General features: G+C 45.3%; 2 protein-coding genes across 2 annotated transcripts in view; one reads left to right on the plus strand and one right to left on the minus strand.

Moving 5' to 3' along the window:
- The window catches only part of DOCK1 (dedicator of cytokinesis 1), a 435,479-nt gene that overhangs the window by 152,202 nt on the left and 268,573 nt on the right, over nucleotides 1–14,704 (plus strand). The gene's annotated exons all lie outside the window — the stretch shown is intronic.
- Nucleotides 1–14,704, minus strand: part of INSYN2A (inhibitory synaptic factor 2A) — a 36,943-nt gene that overhangs the window by 14,804 nt on the left and 7,435 nt on the right. The window contains exon 2 of the mRNA XM_029932776.1: nucleotides 1,186–1,257. Coding sequence (XP_029788636.1) covers nucleotides 1,186–1,257 — 72 coding nt within the window. The remainder of the gene's footprint in view (nucleotides 1–1,185; nucleotides 1,258–14,704) is intronic.

The raw sequence follows: 14,704 nt of genomic DNA on the forward strand, positions 1-14,704 counted from the left end.
TAGTTCTGACAGCTGAAAGCATCTCCCTCCAGACCTTGCCAGATGTCCCCTTGGAGGCAAGATTGCCCTTTGTTGAGAGCTTCTGCAGTAAGGGATGTGCTCGTGTGACATCTGGTGTTCGTGTCTGCCTTTGGTTTCTTCTGCCTGGTCCCAGAGAAGGTCATCAAGTGACCCAGCTCCGCTTTTAAAGAGCCTGAGTCCTATCCGGAATGTTCTACCAAGACTGGAGATATGTGCTGCGTCCAGGATTGTGTGGACTCCAGCTTTCTACCACATTGAATACATTTATACCCTCTGTCTGCCTCTGCCTTCTTGATGAGAGGGTGGTAACTTTGGAGATCTTTCTGGAAGGTGTAGTTGTTGGCGGGGGGGGGTGGGAGTTCTTTTACACCTTTCTAGGCATGTAACTATGCAGTTAGAACTGTTTTTGAAAGTCCACTAAAATTGCCCCGCAAGCTTCATCGTCCACAATGAACTCAATCCTAACATCTCCCAGTACTCTCTCACTTTGTGACAATCACATTTCCGAGAAGAAGAAAGACCGTACCCTCTCCGAAGGTTGTGACTCTGTCTGAAAATCCTAAATTACCACCAGAAAGCCTAACATGGTTTCACCCTGTTGAAAGTTTCTGCCGTATTCTTGTCCACCTGAGTAATCTAAACAAAGTTCAAATTAAAAAAACATGATGAACAGCTGCTTGGGATCTAGAGGGGGGACTGTGTCCCGAGAGGTGCCAGCGCGACAGTCCCTGTGAGTCCCCAGGAAACAAACTGCGCATTTCCTGCAAGCAGCCTGGGGTCTTCCGCGGCATTCCTAACGCGTGCAGTGCGGCGTGCAGTCTTTGATCTACACCATCTGAAGGGCTTATATTTCAGAGCTTTTCCAGAACACACAGTACAGTGCTCACGGCTTTCAGTTCCGAGGGAGCAGGCCGTCAAACTTACACCCGTTTTCGAAACCACTAAGGAGCATTTGCAAGATCAACAAGTTCAGGCTCTCCCTCATCCTGGGATCATATACCTGGGGTTGAGTATTTAAAAGTACCTTCGAATGACGGTTGGGGAAAGCCCTTTACTTCGTGCCTGATAGGATCGCCCCAGCATGGCCCCCAAGGATTCTTGCATTTGTGGGTAAACATTGTTTGTCACTCGTGATAGAAAAGCGGGAGGAGAACGTTAACGTACCTATAGATAATACATGCACTGTTCCTGCATGTGTCACAATTAGCTGTGTCTTGCCCAGTCCGATATGAAAGCCTACAAGATAAGAACAGGAGAGCATTACAAGCGGTGGCTGGTGGTCGCCGGCTGGTACTGAGCACACGCCTCTCATCAGATGCCTTCCCAGTGCCGTTGCTCGTCATGGCAATGGACACTGATTACTGTGTGTTTCCCACTTTGCCCCTGTCTGCATTTATCATACAAAACCAGTGCGACGTCTACAGCTAAGATGATGTTTAAAATAAATCCAGACTGTGAACATCAGCTACCAGATGAAGGAGATAATCTGATTTTCTTAAAAGAGAATCTGGGATGTTTCAGCGCACCATGATGTTTATGATGTTTTAAATAAACTTTGAGGGAAAACCAATGCCAGACACGCAGACTCCGTGGCTAAATTTTGCCCCGTGACTGCGTGGTCGGCTAGAGTCCAAGTCTGCAAACTAGAGTTCTTGGGCTGAATCCCATCGTCAGTCTGATTTCTGTCCAGCAAGCAAAGAATGGATTTTACATTTGAAATGGTTGCGGTGGGGGTAGGAAGGGAAGAAGAAGAATATTTGGAAACTGTGTAAATTAATGAAATTTAAATTACAGTGTCCATAAAGATTTTGATGGGAGAAACTAATGAGGGTTTTTACGTAAGTATCTACACAATATCTTCTGTTTGCTTCTTGATCTCCAGATTCCAGAATATTTGTTCTCTGGCTCTTTTGAGAAAACAGTTTGCTCAGCCTTTGTGGTTGATATGCTATCCTGCTCCCCTGACCGTCCCCTGCTTCCCACTGACCTCCCCTGGCTGTTTTCTGGGAGATCTATTAGCGCTGTGAGACCACACCGATTTGGTGGGGGTTGTGTTTTTGTTTTGTTTTGTTGGGGGAGAGAGGACAGTTGTTAACTGTCTTCCTCCAAAAAAAAAAAAAGAACCTTAGAGTATTTTTTGGAGCATACAGTGGAAGATTGAATAAACTAAAAGGTTTGATAAGCAGGATTTTCTTGGCCAGGCCTTCACTATTTCTCGGCTCAGTCACCCCAAGAAACTAGTATAGGGGGTGCTTTCATGCTGTTTCCTGTAACAACTTCAGCTGACCTTTCTTCTCTGATATTTTTAACAGCCAGGTGTAGTTTTTCCAAATATTGCTTGTACCCAGGGGCAAACATGATAACCACAGTCTGTTAAATTTGTGACAGAAGAAAAGCTTACATCTGAACTGGCTTAGGTACACTTGGGGGTAAATTTACATTTATGGAATCACTCAACATAGGAATAGTGTGCACAGGAGTTTTCCGTCAACATCGATAGTCAATATTTTTATCACCGTCACTATGTAAACTTCTCTTGTATGCATCAAGGATTTTGAATTGAAAATAACTTTTGTTTTCCTCATTATATTTTGTGTTACATAAACATTTGACAAAAAGATTTTCCACGCAATGTCATGTTGTCTCAGTGAGCTTTGCTAAGCTCGGGACTTGACCTTTGAGTTCTGTGTATTTTACTTATTAATCAAGTGACCATATTTGGCCCTGAAGCGTAGCTGATCCCTGCCTGTGACCCCACTGCATTTGGGTGAGAATCAGAATCCTAGTGTGTGCGTGCGTGCGTGCTGACCTTGGCCGCCATCACTTTCTGTACAAGGCTCCTCTGAAGCCCCGTGTTTGGTGTTTTACTCTCCCCTTGGCTTAGTCAGTAGAGAAGGACAATAAGAGCTTGTACATCACACCCTCCCCTTTCTCTCCATCAGACATGGACACGTTCTTCCTTAGACTTGTCCTCTTTTTGCTAAACCCCAAGAGTACTTTCCTCGGGAACCTTCCCACCTGGTGCCAGATTCGTCAGATCCATTTCAGGCTTCCCCTTGTGTCGGGACATTGACCTTCTCCATTCATCCATGCCTTATGCGTATATAAAGTGACTTCCTCTATCTGGCATATTTCACTACAGCTTTCCCTAAGCTCATTTCTGACCAAGGTCACTTGTGCAGTACTGAGCCCAGGTCCTGGCGATGATAGGCCTGGCGGGGCGCTGTTTGCTTGCAGTGCAGATGACACCCCATTCCACTTTTATGCTCTGCTACCATGTGCCAACCACCAACCAAAGCAGCCGTTTTTAGGTGCTAGTCATAGTCCAAAGTTTACATTTTTAAAAGAAAGCAGGCAAAACTGGGGACATTTCTTACCCCTTATGTGTGGGACACTCTTTCTGGGTTCTGAGGAAAATCACCTTGTAAAACCTTCCTGTGTTTGACCCCAGGACAAGTCTCTGTCAAGCCTCATCAGTACCAACACCTCGTATTTGCCCAATATCATAGAGTTCCCAAGTGTCTCACATTAGAGCCTGAGTCTTCAAATTAATTATGCTAGCCTCAATTTACAGAGGAGAATACAGTAACGTCTCAGGTCCAGGATCTCATTATTCTTAGACCCCAGGCTTATGATTCTCTGTGATGCATCCCTTCTAGCTTGGGACTGGTGTTCTGCCCTACGTGTAATTGGCAGGTTGGGATAGTCAGAGAATCCAGCAATGACAGGACAAGGGCTGCAGGTATCAAAAATGCACAAGAGGACTCTCTTCCAGGAACTTGGCATTTTTCATTTAGCAATTGCTTTTTTAAAGCACTTTTCTGAAAAGACTCTATTCTTACCACCTTGTAAAAAGCACACACATTTTTAAAAACCCTGTTACAATCAGTAAGCAAATAGTTACTAAGTGCCCATTAGACATTGTTTGGCTACTGAAGAGACATTTTTGAATAAGGGTGGCAGAGGCAGACAAGAAACAAACACACAGATGGATAGATGGATGGATGAATGGATGGATGAATGGATGGATGAATGGATGGATGAATTTTGATAATGCTCTGTATTAAGGAAGGCTTGTGAAGAGGTGACTTTAGCTAGCATACTGAGGGCATGGATTCTGAAATGGGACCTTCGTGATAATAATAAAAAAGAAGCTAGTCATCTGCAGGTCCAGGGCTGAGTGGTATAAATAGGAGGACTCTCCCTTGTAACATCCTACGGTGGGAATGATGTTGGCATGTGTGCAGGACAGAGAAAAAGTCAGTGTGGCTAGAACAGATGTTCCCAATTCGAGTATGGGGAGATGAGATGAGACCATGTAAAATCAGAAACTCTTTGGACATTATTTTAAATGTAATGGAAAGCCACTCTAGAGTTTTCCTTCTAGTTGGAAGGAAGAGTGACGTGGAGAACACTTGCTCCTGACTAACTCTCTCCCATGTCTCCAATATCGCTTTAATGCAATTTCCTTTCTTTTGCTTCTTTTATTTTACCACAAGCCATGTCACTCAATCATGAGAGATAGTACAGTTCAGCTGATGCCTATTGATAAGAAGCAAATGAGTCATCATGTCTACTTCACATGAAGACATATTTGTGGTCCCTGGTGTTTAGCTAATTTAAAAGAAAGGTGGTCAGTCCTATTCCCACCATACCTGAGAAGTATTATCAGGCTCTCGTTGCCATGAACTTTTCTTAGAGAGACCCTTCAGTATATTTCTAAGATTTTTTTTAACAACCTTCCTTCTGTTTAAAGGATTCAAGAGTTTGGAGTCCCTACAAGCAGTTTATAGAAATAGAGAACGATGAGAAATTAATTTGTGGATAAAATTTACTGTGTTGCCCCCATGTCATGTGGTTAAGTCATAGGCTGTGTCCTGCAGCTGATGTCTATCAAGGTATGCCTGCTAAAATTTTATTAAGCATGCAGCTGTTTTCAGTAGAAGGCTTAAACTGTGTAATCCATTGTGCTTCTTGCTTTGATAATCCATCTAATTGTCCTTGGAGCTTTCAAGCTGTAGGGTTTGGCTTCACTGATAATTTTATGGTCACATTAATAATTGTGTTACAGCATCTGAATGAATGTGTTCTCCAAATATAGATGAAGCAGATAAATTCTTTCTATAGGACAGGGAACACAAAGTGCTCTTATGGAATTTCCCTAATTTTTCCTTCTCACTTGGAAATAAGCCATAAAACCAACACTTGGAATGATTATCTTTCTAGATAGCCATTGCCATGAAGAGGGACAGTCCAAAATTTTGAACTACTTCCCCATGGTCAGTAGGGCTAGAGATCTTTTGCGATTATAAGTTTGGAGAAGAGAGAGCTTAGGTTATTGATATAAAAGCTGCAGAGAAAGAATGTCTTGACAAAAAATTACAAATTTTCTGTCTTGCAAGTTAAATGCTATCTTTTTAAAGCCCTCTTTCCTTCTCTTTTGAGAAATTAAACCTTATATAGGTTTATAATCCCATGCCTGTCACAATGCCAGTATGCAATTTGATTAATATTAATTTGAAGAAATAATACAATCACTGTCTTGGTTTTCCTATTGAAATTCAGCAATAGGCATATCTAATGAAAAAATTCCAACTAAGTGCAAAAAAGCAAATGAAAAGTATACATTGTGAAAAGCTCTGGTCCCCACTTTTTCCCCTGCAGGAACTCCTTTGGACACTAATGAGAAGCATGCTCATTATAAATGTGGATTTTCAATACATCGATCTTTGCAGCACACACAGTTGTACCATCGTAGCTAGTTGCCATTTGTCAGTCCTTTTCTGGTCTTAGCAATGTATGTAACTTGAAAAAACAAACAAATATGACATTCAGCACCAAGGACAGTGTCAAGCACCAAGCTGCTGTCTTCAGCATTTTTTCCTTCTGTTCCCTTGATTCTCTTGCCTATCCTCCCAACCCCCTCCCCTGCAGCTCACAGTTCTAACCAAGGAACAAATTCCAGAGCCCAGGATCTCTCCTCACTTGGTATACCCTTTCGACACTTAAGGTCAAGGAGGGCTTCACTGAAAGCTAAAAGAGACTAACATGAGTCATGAAATGAATAGGGATGGGAAGAGATGGGCACTGTGAAAACACACAGAGGAGGAGTTGCTCCAGACTTGCCAGAGCAGGGGAAGCGGACAAGTGAGTTACACAAGGTGGTTCCGGTGGAGTCCAGGCATTGGGCCATTTCCACTTCGGCTTTGTGGATGTCTTTATAAGACCTTGCTCTACTGTAGAGGAAGTAAGATGAGTGTTGTTTGTAGAAGACAGTGTGGAACTCTAGTTGGGGCGCCCCCATTCAGACACAGCCTTGGGGCCTCCTTTCTGGAATGGCCTAGAATTCTCATATTTAACTCTGTATGCAATTCACCAGTTTCTCCAGCTACCTTAAGCTTCCTCTGCAGTAATCTGCTCCATTACTTATTTGTCAGTTTCAAAAATTCCTGTGTATAGGGGTGCCTCGGTGGCTCAGTCGGTTAAGGGTCCGACTTTGGCCCAGGTCACGATCTCATGTGTCCTTTGGTTCGAGCCCCACGTCGGGCTCTGTGCTGATAGCTCAGAGCCTGGTGTTTGCTTTGGATTCTGTGTCTCCATCTCTGTCTGCCCCTTCCCTGTTCATGCTCCGTCTTTCTCTCTCTCAATATTAAACATTAAAAAAAAATCCTGGGTATACAAATACACTTTTGTATGCTTACATAAAAAGGAGAAAATTGGTGATGAATTTGGGGTTTGCAAGTCTTTGCTTATTCCTGTTGCAGATCAATAGTGAAAGACGTAATGCAAAGTAGAATGAGCAACAACAGTAACAAAGAAGGTAAGGCGCGTGGCGGAGCTGGGGTGGCAGTTTTCATAACAAAGCCATGGGGATGATGAAGGAATAAGACGGTGCCAGCATCAGCCTGAGCCATGTCCTTGGAGGCAGGGGCCGAAGAGCTGGCGTGGCGGTGACAGACAGTATGTGTCTTCTCAAGAATGCATCATGGGGAGATCTAAGATAGCAAGGCCCTAGGTGGTAGGAAAGGGTGCTGAGAAATGTCACAGAAAGGTCACTGAAAGCTTTCTTCCTGACCACACATCCAAGCTGCTCCTAGGGTCTGTAAGACCTTGAAGACGGACGCCCGAGAGGCTGGACTAACAACTGTGGTCCCCCCCCCCAAATTAATTCGTTAAAAGGTCAGGAAAGGGAGAAAATGCCTGTCACTGTGCCTTTTATCAGAAGCAAAGTCCGACAACGTCATAATGGGCTGGCAAGTAGAAATTAATCCTGTGATATTCAGTAGTAATTACTAGCCCTGGATTATTGGATTGGCTCTAACCATGCTGTTCCCATGGCCACATCCCACAGCACGATTTTCTCTGTAAGATCTTAATGTCCCAGTTGAAAATTTGCTTCTTTCACTCCCGGGTGACTGTGGGTGTTTTTTTGACTTTAGAAAAGCATTCTCCTCTTGACTAACGTCACAAGTGCGTTAGCATGCAGTGTGCTGGGGGCCTGTCCCCCGGAGCTCCTCTGGCACACGGTGCACGTGACCCTGTTGCTAAATTGCTGGGCTTTTAAATGGCATGGTGGTTTTCAGCAGGTTTGGAATTTCTGGCATGCAAGCAGGTGGTGTCTTAGGTGATCTAAACCCAGGGCACGATTCTTTCTTCGTGGTCTTCAAAACACATGCGTCACATCAAAACACATGCATCACATAGGGTATCGAGATGGTCCCTTTGTATTAGCTCAGAGGTGTGTATTGGGCCCTTAGCTCGAGATGGTGGTTGCTGTAAAAAGCAAATGGCATGATCTCTGTTCACAATGATAATTTTATGTGCTTGTTTAATTTATGCTTATTTCAATCCCTCTTGTTCTTTTGGCTTTCTTCCTGGGTGCCAAAAAGTGTTTTTTCTACCTCATTCTAGCCCAGGTTTGTGCTCCAGCCATGCCTTCTTGAAACCTCAGCCATCGCTTATGTCAGCATCTTAAAAGGCTTTTTCCACTTAGGAGTCACATTGATTAGAGGGATCAATTGAAACCACAACTGTTGTTGGGGAGAAATTGAATTTCAAAAAGTAGTCAAAGGCAGCTGTTTTCAGTGACCCCCCTACTATATTTTAAGACCACCTCTGGCAGTGGCTTTGGCTTGTTGATAAGGCTGAGTTCTTACTAGGAGTTTGCCAGATTATTCTCCAGAAGTGCAGTCACTTCACAGGTCAGCGGTTCAGCAGTGAGAGTGAATTTAAACTTCCCCTAATATCCACATAAACCCAACTCTGTTTTATGCACTGAAGCTATTAAATGCCAGGGTTGGGAGGCAAGTTTGCTAAAGGATGTGATGTTGATGTTCCTAACAAACTCCCAAGACCATTTGTTGATCGATGAAAGACAGAGCCGGCTTTCAGTGGTGATGGTATGGCCAGTTCCCTTTCCCCCAGAAGATGTGGGAGCTGCCTGGTAGCCAGTGGCTGGCTTGCCACATTACGCTGAGGATTCCTGGGCTCATTACCGGCCTGGGATCCCCATCCGGCTAAGCATTTTGGGTCTTTTAGAAAGCGAGGTTGTGTTCTAAAGAATGCAAAATAAGTGAGCCCAACTCTTTGTGGCCCCCCTGTGTCCCCCTGGTGCCTAAGAGGGCGGTCTGGTTTGAAGCCTTCTTTGGTCCTTCGGGAGAGCCTACAACTGTGCCTCTGGGCACCTGCCTCTGGGCAGCCCCTGCTACCTTTCCTCGGCCACAACATCTACTGTTCAGTATTGTCGGTGCACTTCGTAGTTTTCTTTGTTTGCCCAGCCCACAGCCTGCATGCCAGTGACAGGAGAGTGGCAGTCAACGTTTGTGGCTACATGGAATGAAGAGTGGAAGAGTGAATACGAAAACTGAGTGGGAAGGTCCCTTTGACTCCGTAGATCTGTGAGAGTGGGATGGAGCTCGGTTCCAGTGAGAGTTAGCCGCTCTCACCTGACATTTAAATAAAAAACTCAGTTTTCTGCTCAGTATCTTGAATATGGTATAGTGCAGACTACATGAGAATTGCTTTCATATAATTACTGAATTATTTGTGTTTTGAGAATTTTAACCAGCAGTCGTTAGTTATTATATAACCCTGGTTTCTCTTTTCTCCTGCCCTTTTGCCTGTAGGTATTAGGTCAGGCAGTAAGGTCAATCCCATAAACTGCTGGTTTCCTCTATTCATCTAGGACTTCTTTTTGGAGAAAACAGCCCTTAATGACATTGAATTACATCAAACTCTTCTTTTCCGCACAGACTCATGTGATGCTCCGGAATGTGAATGTGCATGTTCCAAACCAACCTTGTATAAAAAATAGAGTTGTCCTGGCTGACTCCCCTAAGGGAGATCTATTTTTGGAGTTTCATGTTAGAACGGAGAAGGAATGTCCTGTAACCAACATGATGGTTTGACTTTGTGGCCCTCCTTAGTTGAGTCTCAGTACAGCTGAATAAAATTCGAGGCCTAGCCTGGGAACCCGAACACCATCTATAATTTTGGCTTGTTGGAAAGTGTGTTGAGATCAAACAAATTAATCAGAAATGATGGTTTACAGCCCATCCATAGACTGAAGTAGTTCTTTCTTCTTCCCATTTGTCTTCAGCTTAATTTTTTTCTACCGGAGGGTAAAATTCTCAAACTTGTTATTAATCTGTTCTCCCAGAGCCAGACATTGAGACGTTGATCCTTCTAGAACTAGCTTTATGCTCTACACGGAAGCCTCAAGTCACCTTACTAAACACATCAGTAATCCTGGTGATTTCCTCTTCATGTTCTAGTTATTAGACTTAAAAGACTCCGCTGTAGATTAGCCACACCAACTAACTGGCCTTCAGCACAGTCACGTATGATGTGCCTGGTTCATCAGATGCTGCCTAAGTGCCAGCTTGGTGCACGGGCTTTTTCTGGGGAGCTGTTGCCTGGGTGAGTGAAACATAGTCCTTGCCCTCAAGACCCCTCAACTCTCAGGGACATGTGTTTCCACTGCTTCGGAGCTGCTCATATGGTGACCAAGTCGAGTTGTAGAACTTTGCGAAGTTGCATACTCTTGGAGACAGTCTCTGTGCAGGCTGACAGGAACCCCCTCGCTCAGGCCCGGATGCTCTGTTCCCTTGCAGGCAGCACGTGTCTGGCAGGTTCCCAGCACCCTGCAGACCATTTTTCATTAGATTTTGATGATGGATTAGGTGGCTTTGTCCCCGGTGACTGAGAGCATCTCGGTGGCCACAGATTCATGTTCCCAATCCTGGCTCGGTGCTCTCCATGGTGCAAGGTGAAGTGTACATCATAAATGTCTGTGTCTTTCATGACTCCTAGAAATCGGCATGAGATCTCTCTTTTCTGCTTTCGGCACATTGACAACACTCACCGCCTTGAACATGCCATACCTTTTGGTTATTAGTTTGCTTTCAGTCTGTCTCCCTCATGATAATGTCAGCACCATGAGGGCTGGGATTTTTGTTCCCTGATGAGCATTCATGGCTCACAAGTGGGGCATGAGGTATGCTGGATGCACAAGAAATATTTTTTAAATAATGAACGAGAGAACGAGTGAATGAAAGAAAGAATGAATGAATGAATGAAGAATCTGTGTGAGTGTCCTGCTGGGTTAAGTGACATCAGACACTGGGCTTCTGGAATGGGAAACAGGATGGCCAGCTCTGTGATGTTCCCAGCTGCATCGGGTAAGAACATCTGTCTCCAAGTATTAACGTTTCCCATCTTAAATTTCTCTGGCAGTGGAAAAGGTCAGTCGTTTTCTATTTCCCACACCCAGGTATTAAAATACATGGCTCAGCCTGCCCCTCAGCCAGCCCCCTCCTCACCCCTGGGAAACGTCATTTCTTTATCCCAGAAGCAATCCTGGGGAAAGAGTTTCAGTGAGAAACAAACAGCTTCTTAATAATGAAGGCAGCTGCTTTCCTTATATGGTGTTGACACATGACATGTTATTGGCCCAGCAGCTCCCCAAATGTGGTGACTCTATAATTCTTGCAGGGGGCGGGCAGGACGGCTCTGAGTTTTAGGGAAACTTGTAATGCTTGGTTTTGTTATAAAGCAAAGCAAAATCGCGGTCAGTGGAAGAGCTTGGCTGCTCCAGTGACGCTTTGAGCCCGTCAGAGCCCGTGGGAGCCGTGGGAGCCCGTGGGAGCCGTGGGAGCCCGTGGGAGCCCGTGGGAGCCCGTGGGAGCCGCGGGAGCCCGTGGGAGCCCGTGGGAGCCGTGGGAGCTGTGGGAGCCGTGGGAGCCGTCGGAGCCCGCTGCTATCCCGTGCTTCTCCCTCCACCCTCGACCTCACCTCCAGCAGTGCTTCCTGTTGTCAAGGCTCTGCCTCAACTCCCTGCTTGCCTGACACAGGGCCATGCATGACAACTAGAGGAATATACTATTATTATTGTAGCATATATGTTATCACTGTCAGAAATACATGCAGATTTGGACAGAGATGGACACCGAGATAAACACTATTATTAGGAGAGAACTTGCCTCTTTAGAATTTTATGGTCATTTTTCCATAATATAAAATCATAATGTGTAGGAACTAGAGAAGCTAGTAATTATTATTTTGCCTGTGGACTGGCTGGTTATGGTACCAACAGGGCAAAGCTTGTGTCTTCCTTCATACGTCCCTAAGTTGCAAAATGATAGCCGTGATGCCACACAAGTCACTTGCCCCAGAGCACACCAAGAGTAGCTCTGTCATAAGGAGAACAACTTTTGAGGGCCGAGCTGAGGCTGAGTTGATTAACTTGTGTTCCTGGAAGACAGATTAGGCCTAAGCTATAATTTATTGAGAATTAATGAAAATGAATTGTGGGGGCTCTGGCTACCACACCAGAATGAGGATAGGGCTCTGGTCTGCTGTATGAAAAAGCAAAGCTTGCTCTGGGTTCCCGTGTCTCTCCAGCCGAAGTTCCATATGGGGCCTGAGGTCTGACTTACAGGGGTCTGAATTTGAAATCATTAATGTGCTTTTGCTGTTGGTTCTGCTGGTAAATATCCACAGAGGCCTTTAGTTTTGACTGACAATTTCTTTTGATGTATTTTATTTATTGTTTTAGAGCAGTTTGGTTCACTTTAAATCAGAACTTACGCTTTGTGAAGCATTTGTGCATTGTTTCAAAAGCCTGACCTTGAACTTAGTTTTTAAACAACTGCTGCAGAGCTCTTGCAACTGAAGATTAAAATCTTTAAGTTTTGATGTCATCATTTATCACATTCTTGGTGTCCAATTAGGAGACTTTTTTTTTTTTTATCTGGGAGATAGTCTGGTACCATAATCAATGAGATACTGATAGAAAACATTTACTCCATGTTTTGGTGTCTAGGAACTTGATTCCCATAAATGTCCTTTCAAAGTCGGCCTTTTAAAATACATGCACGCTTATTTTTGTTGCACTGAAAACTCTCCTCAACTTGTTTCCGTGAACTTGGACACACACTGAGGAAGGTAGAGCCAGTGGCGCACGTGGTGGTCACTCAGTGTGTCACTGACGTGAGAGGTGGTACAGCAAGGTCTTGCAGTGTTCTCCCCAGGAAGGTTGCTTAAGGATAGACTTTGTGCTGGGCACTCAGGTCCCTCTAGATCAATGGCTTGGCTTCTTTTCAAATTACTTCACAGAGGACATTCCTCTTATGGATTATGAATCCTTCAAAACATACTTCAGGACCAGGATCCCTTTAAAAGCTGCATTAGAAACATACTTTCTCCTGACCTCACCAGCTCTGGGCACAAGAGCCTCTTAGCCCCTTCAAAGTAAAAGGAAGAATGCAGATTTACGGTGGCAACAAAAATGCCTGCTTTTTAATTCTGTGCGGATATGCGAGGTTTTCCATTTTCGGAGGGTGAGTGAGTGGGTGCTCGGGTCCGACAGGTCTGGGCCTGTCTCTCTGCCTTTGCCAGTTGTCACCAGCCTTCTGACCTTGGCGATGTTTCCGAGCACAGCCAAGCTTTAGTTTTCTGGTGCAGATAATCCCTGCCGTCAGTGTTATTTTGAGGATTAAATGAAACAATGCAGAACGCTCCCCTGTTGGAGGTGTTCAGAATAGATGGGCTGGATAGTGGCTCAGCCCAGAGACACTTTCTCTACTGAACTGTAGCACAGACCCAGCGCGCCGTGGAGCGCAAGCCAGTTTTGCATAGCTCAGCAGAAACCGCATGGGGGTTTTAAAAAGTATTTGAAAACTAGAACTTGTATTTCATCTCTTTAAAAAAAAAAGCACCTGAATTCTGGGACACAAATCCATAAATTCCATAAACGTTCATGTCATGCCTTGAATTGCTCATTTTATCTGCAAATGGGGAGTCTGGATTGCTCAGTAGCTCGGTGGTGAGGCATTTTTCACCGACCAACTTGAAAGGCCGAGGAGGTATTTGAAATCTCTTTTGGCATTCTGCACGGGAAGATTATTTAAATTGCATTTTCAAGTATATGTGATACCTACATGGAACCCAAAGCAAGAGTCCGGAACGTGTTTTATATTCTTACACATCTGTTTGCTTCATTTTTCGTAGTAAGGCCGGAAAGCCTTATTATTTTTCAAGAACTTAAAAAAAAGTGTTTACAAAGTTATATAAGCCGTAGGAGAGCCTCCCCACGGCCCCGTGCATTAAGCAAGGGCCCGCTGGTTAGAACATGATCTGTGCCTTCGGCTGCAAAATCGTAAAACAGAACGCATACTGGAGACTTTCAACTTGAATATCTGATCCCACGTTTATAAAAGCCATTAGCTGCAACAGAAAAAGAAAACAAAGGGGTTCCCCCCGCCCGAAATCTGTTCGCAGGATTGCAGCCGGCAAGGACAGAAGCCAACTGCAGCATGTGTCATGGGGGAAAAGCTGAGGAGTGAAGTGTCAGGAGACAAATTATGACTTTGGGCTCCCTGGACGCGTTTCCTGAAGGACGTCCGTGGAGAGCGTTGTGTGGCCTGACTCTCTCCCTCTGCAAACTTCTCTGTATTTTCGGGCAGTGGCCGACTCTGGCGTGTTCTCGGGCCTCCCAGGAGCATTTGTTCTTAGAGCAGAGGAGCCGTGAGGGCCACTGTCTCTTCAGGACTGTCCTTCCCTCACGGGGAGGGGGGACATGTATCAGGGAGAGAGGCGAGGCCACGATGAGCGAGCACCAGCCCGTTTCCTGACTCCAAACCCCGCCTTGTCCATGACCCCAAATCCGCGTGGCCTGTGCATTTCTCCAAAACCAAGTACAGAGCCAAGGTCACCCCTTGAGATCCCTCCTAGCTTCAGAAATAACCCAGCCTGTGTAATAAAGCCGGAGAATCTGAAGGTGCCTTGCTTCCCTCCCCTCCCTGCATGGCAGCTCGGAAGGGTGCTTCTCAGTGGAAACAGAGTAACTTGGAAGCAGGAGCTTTGGCTGAGTGTAACTGAGTCCTGGATTGCGAGCCTCGAGCCTCGTCCTCCGGATTTCATTTCATCTGCAAAAGCAGCTGGCGAGGCAGGTCCTCTTCGCTCTCCTTGAGAGGAAGCGGCTGAGGTTCCGGGAGGTCCCCGGCCGTGCCTGAGCACAGCCAGGGGAGACGGGGCAGAGCAGACTTGCCAACTCGGAACCGGCTGACCGCGTGCCGAGCGAGCAGGAGGCGGGCCTCCGTCGGTGGCTGCAATGTCTGGGCTGCGCCACGTGTGCGGAGGCACCGAACCTGATTTATCCAGAGCATCAGAAGATGAAGGGCTG

The sequence above is a fragment of the Suricata suricatta genome, chromosome 2, assembly GCF_006229205.1.
Source record: "Suricata suricatta isolate VVHF042 chromosome 2, meerkat_22Aug2017_6uvM2_HiC, whole genome shotgun sequence".
Classification (NCBI taxonomy): domain Eukaryota; kingdom Metazoa; phylum Chordata; class Mammalia; order Carnivora; family Herpestidae; genus Suricata; species Suricata suricatta.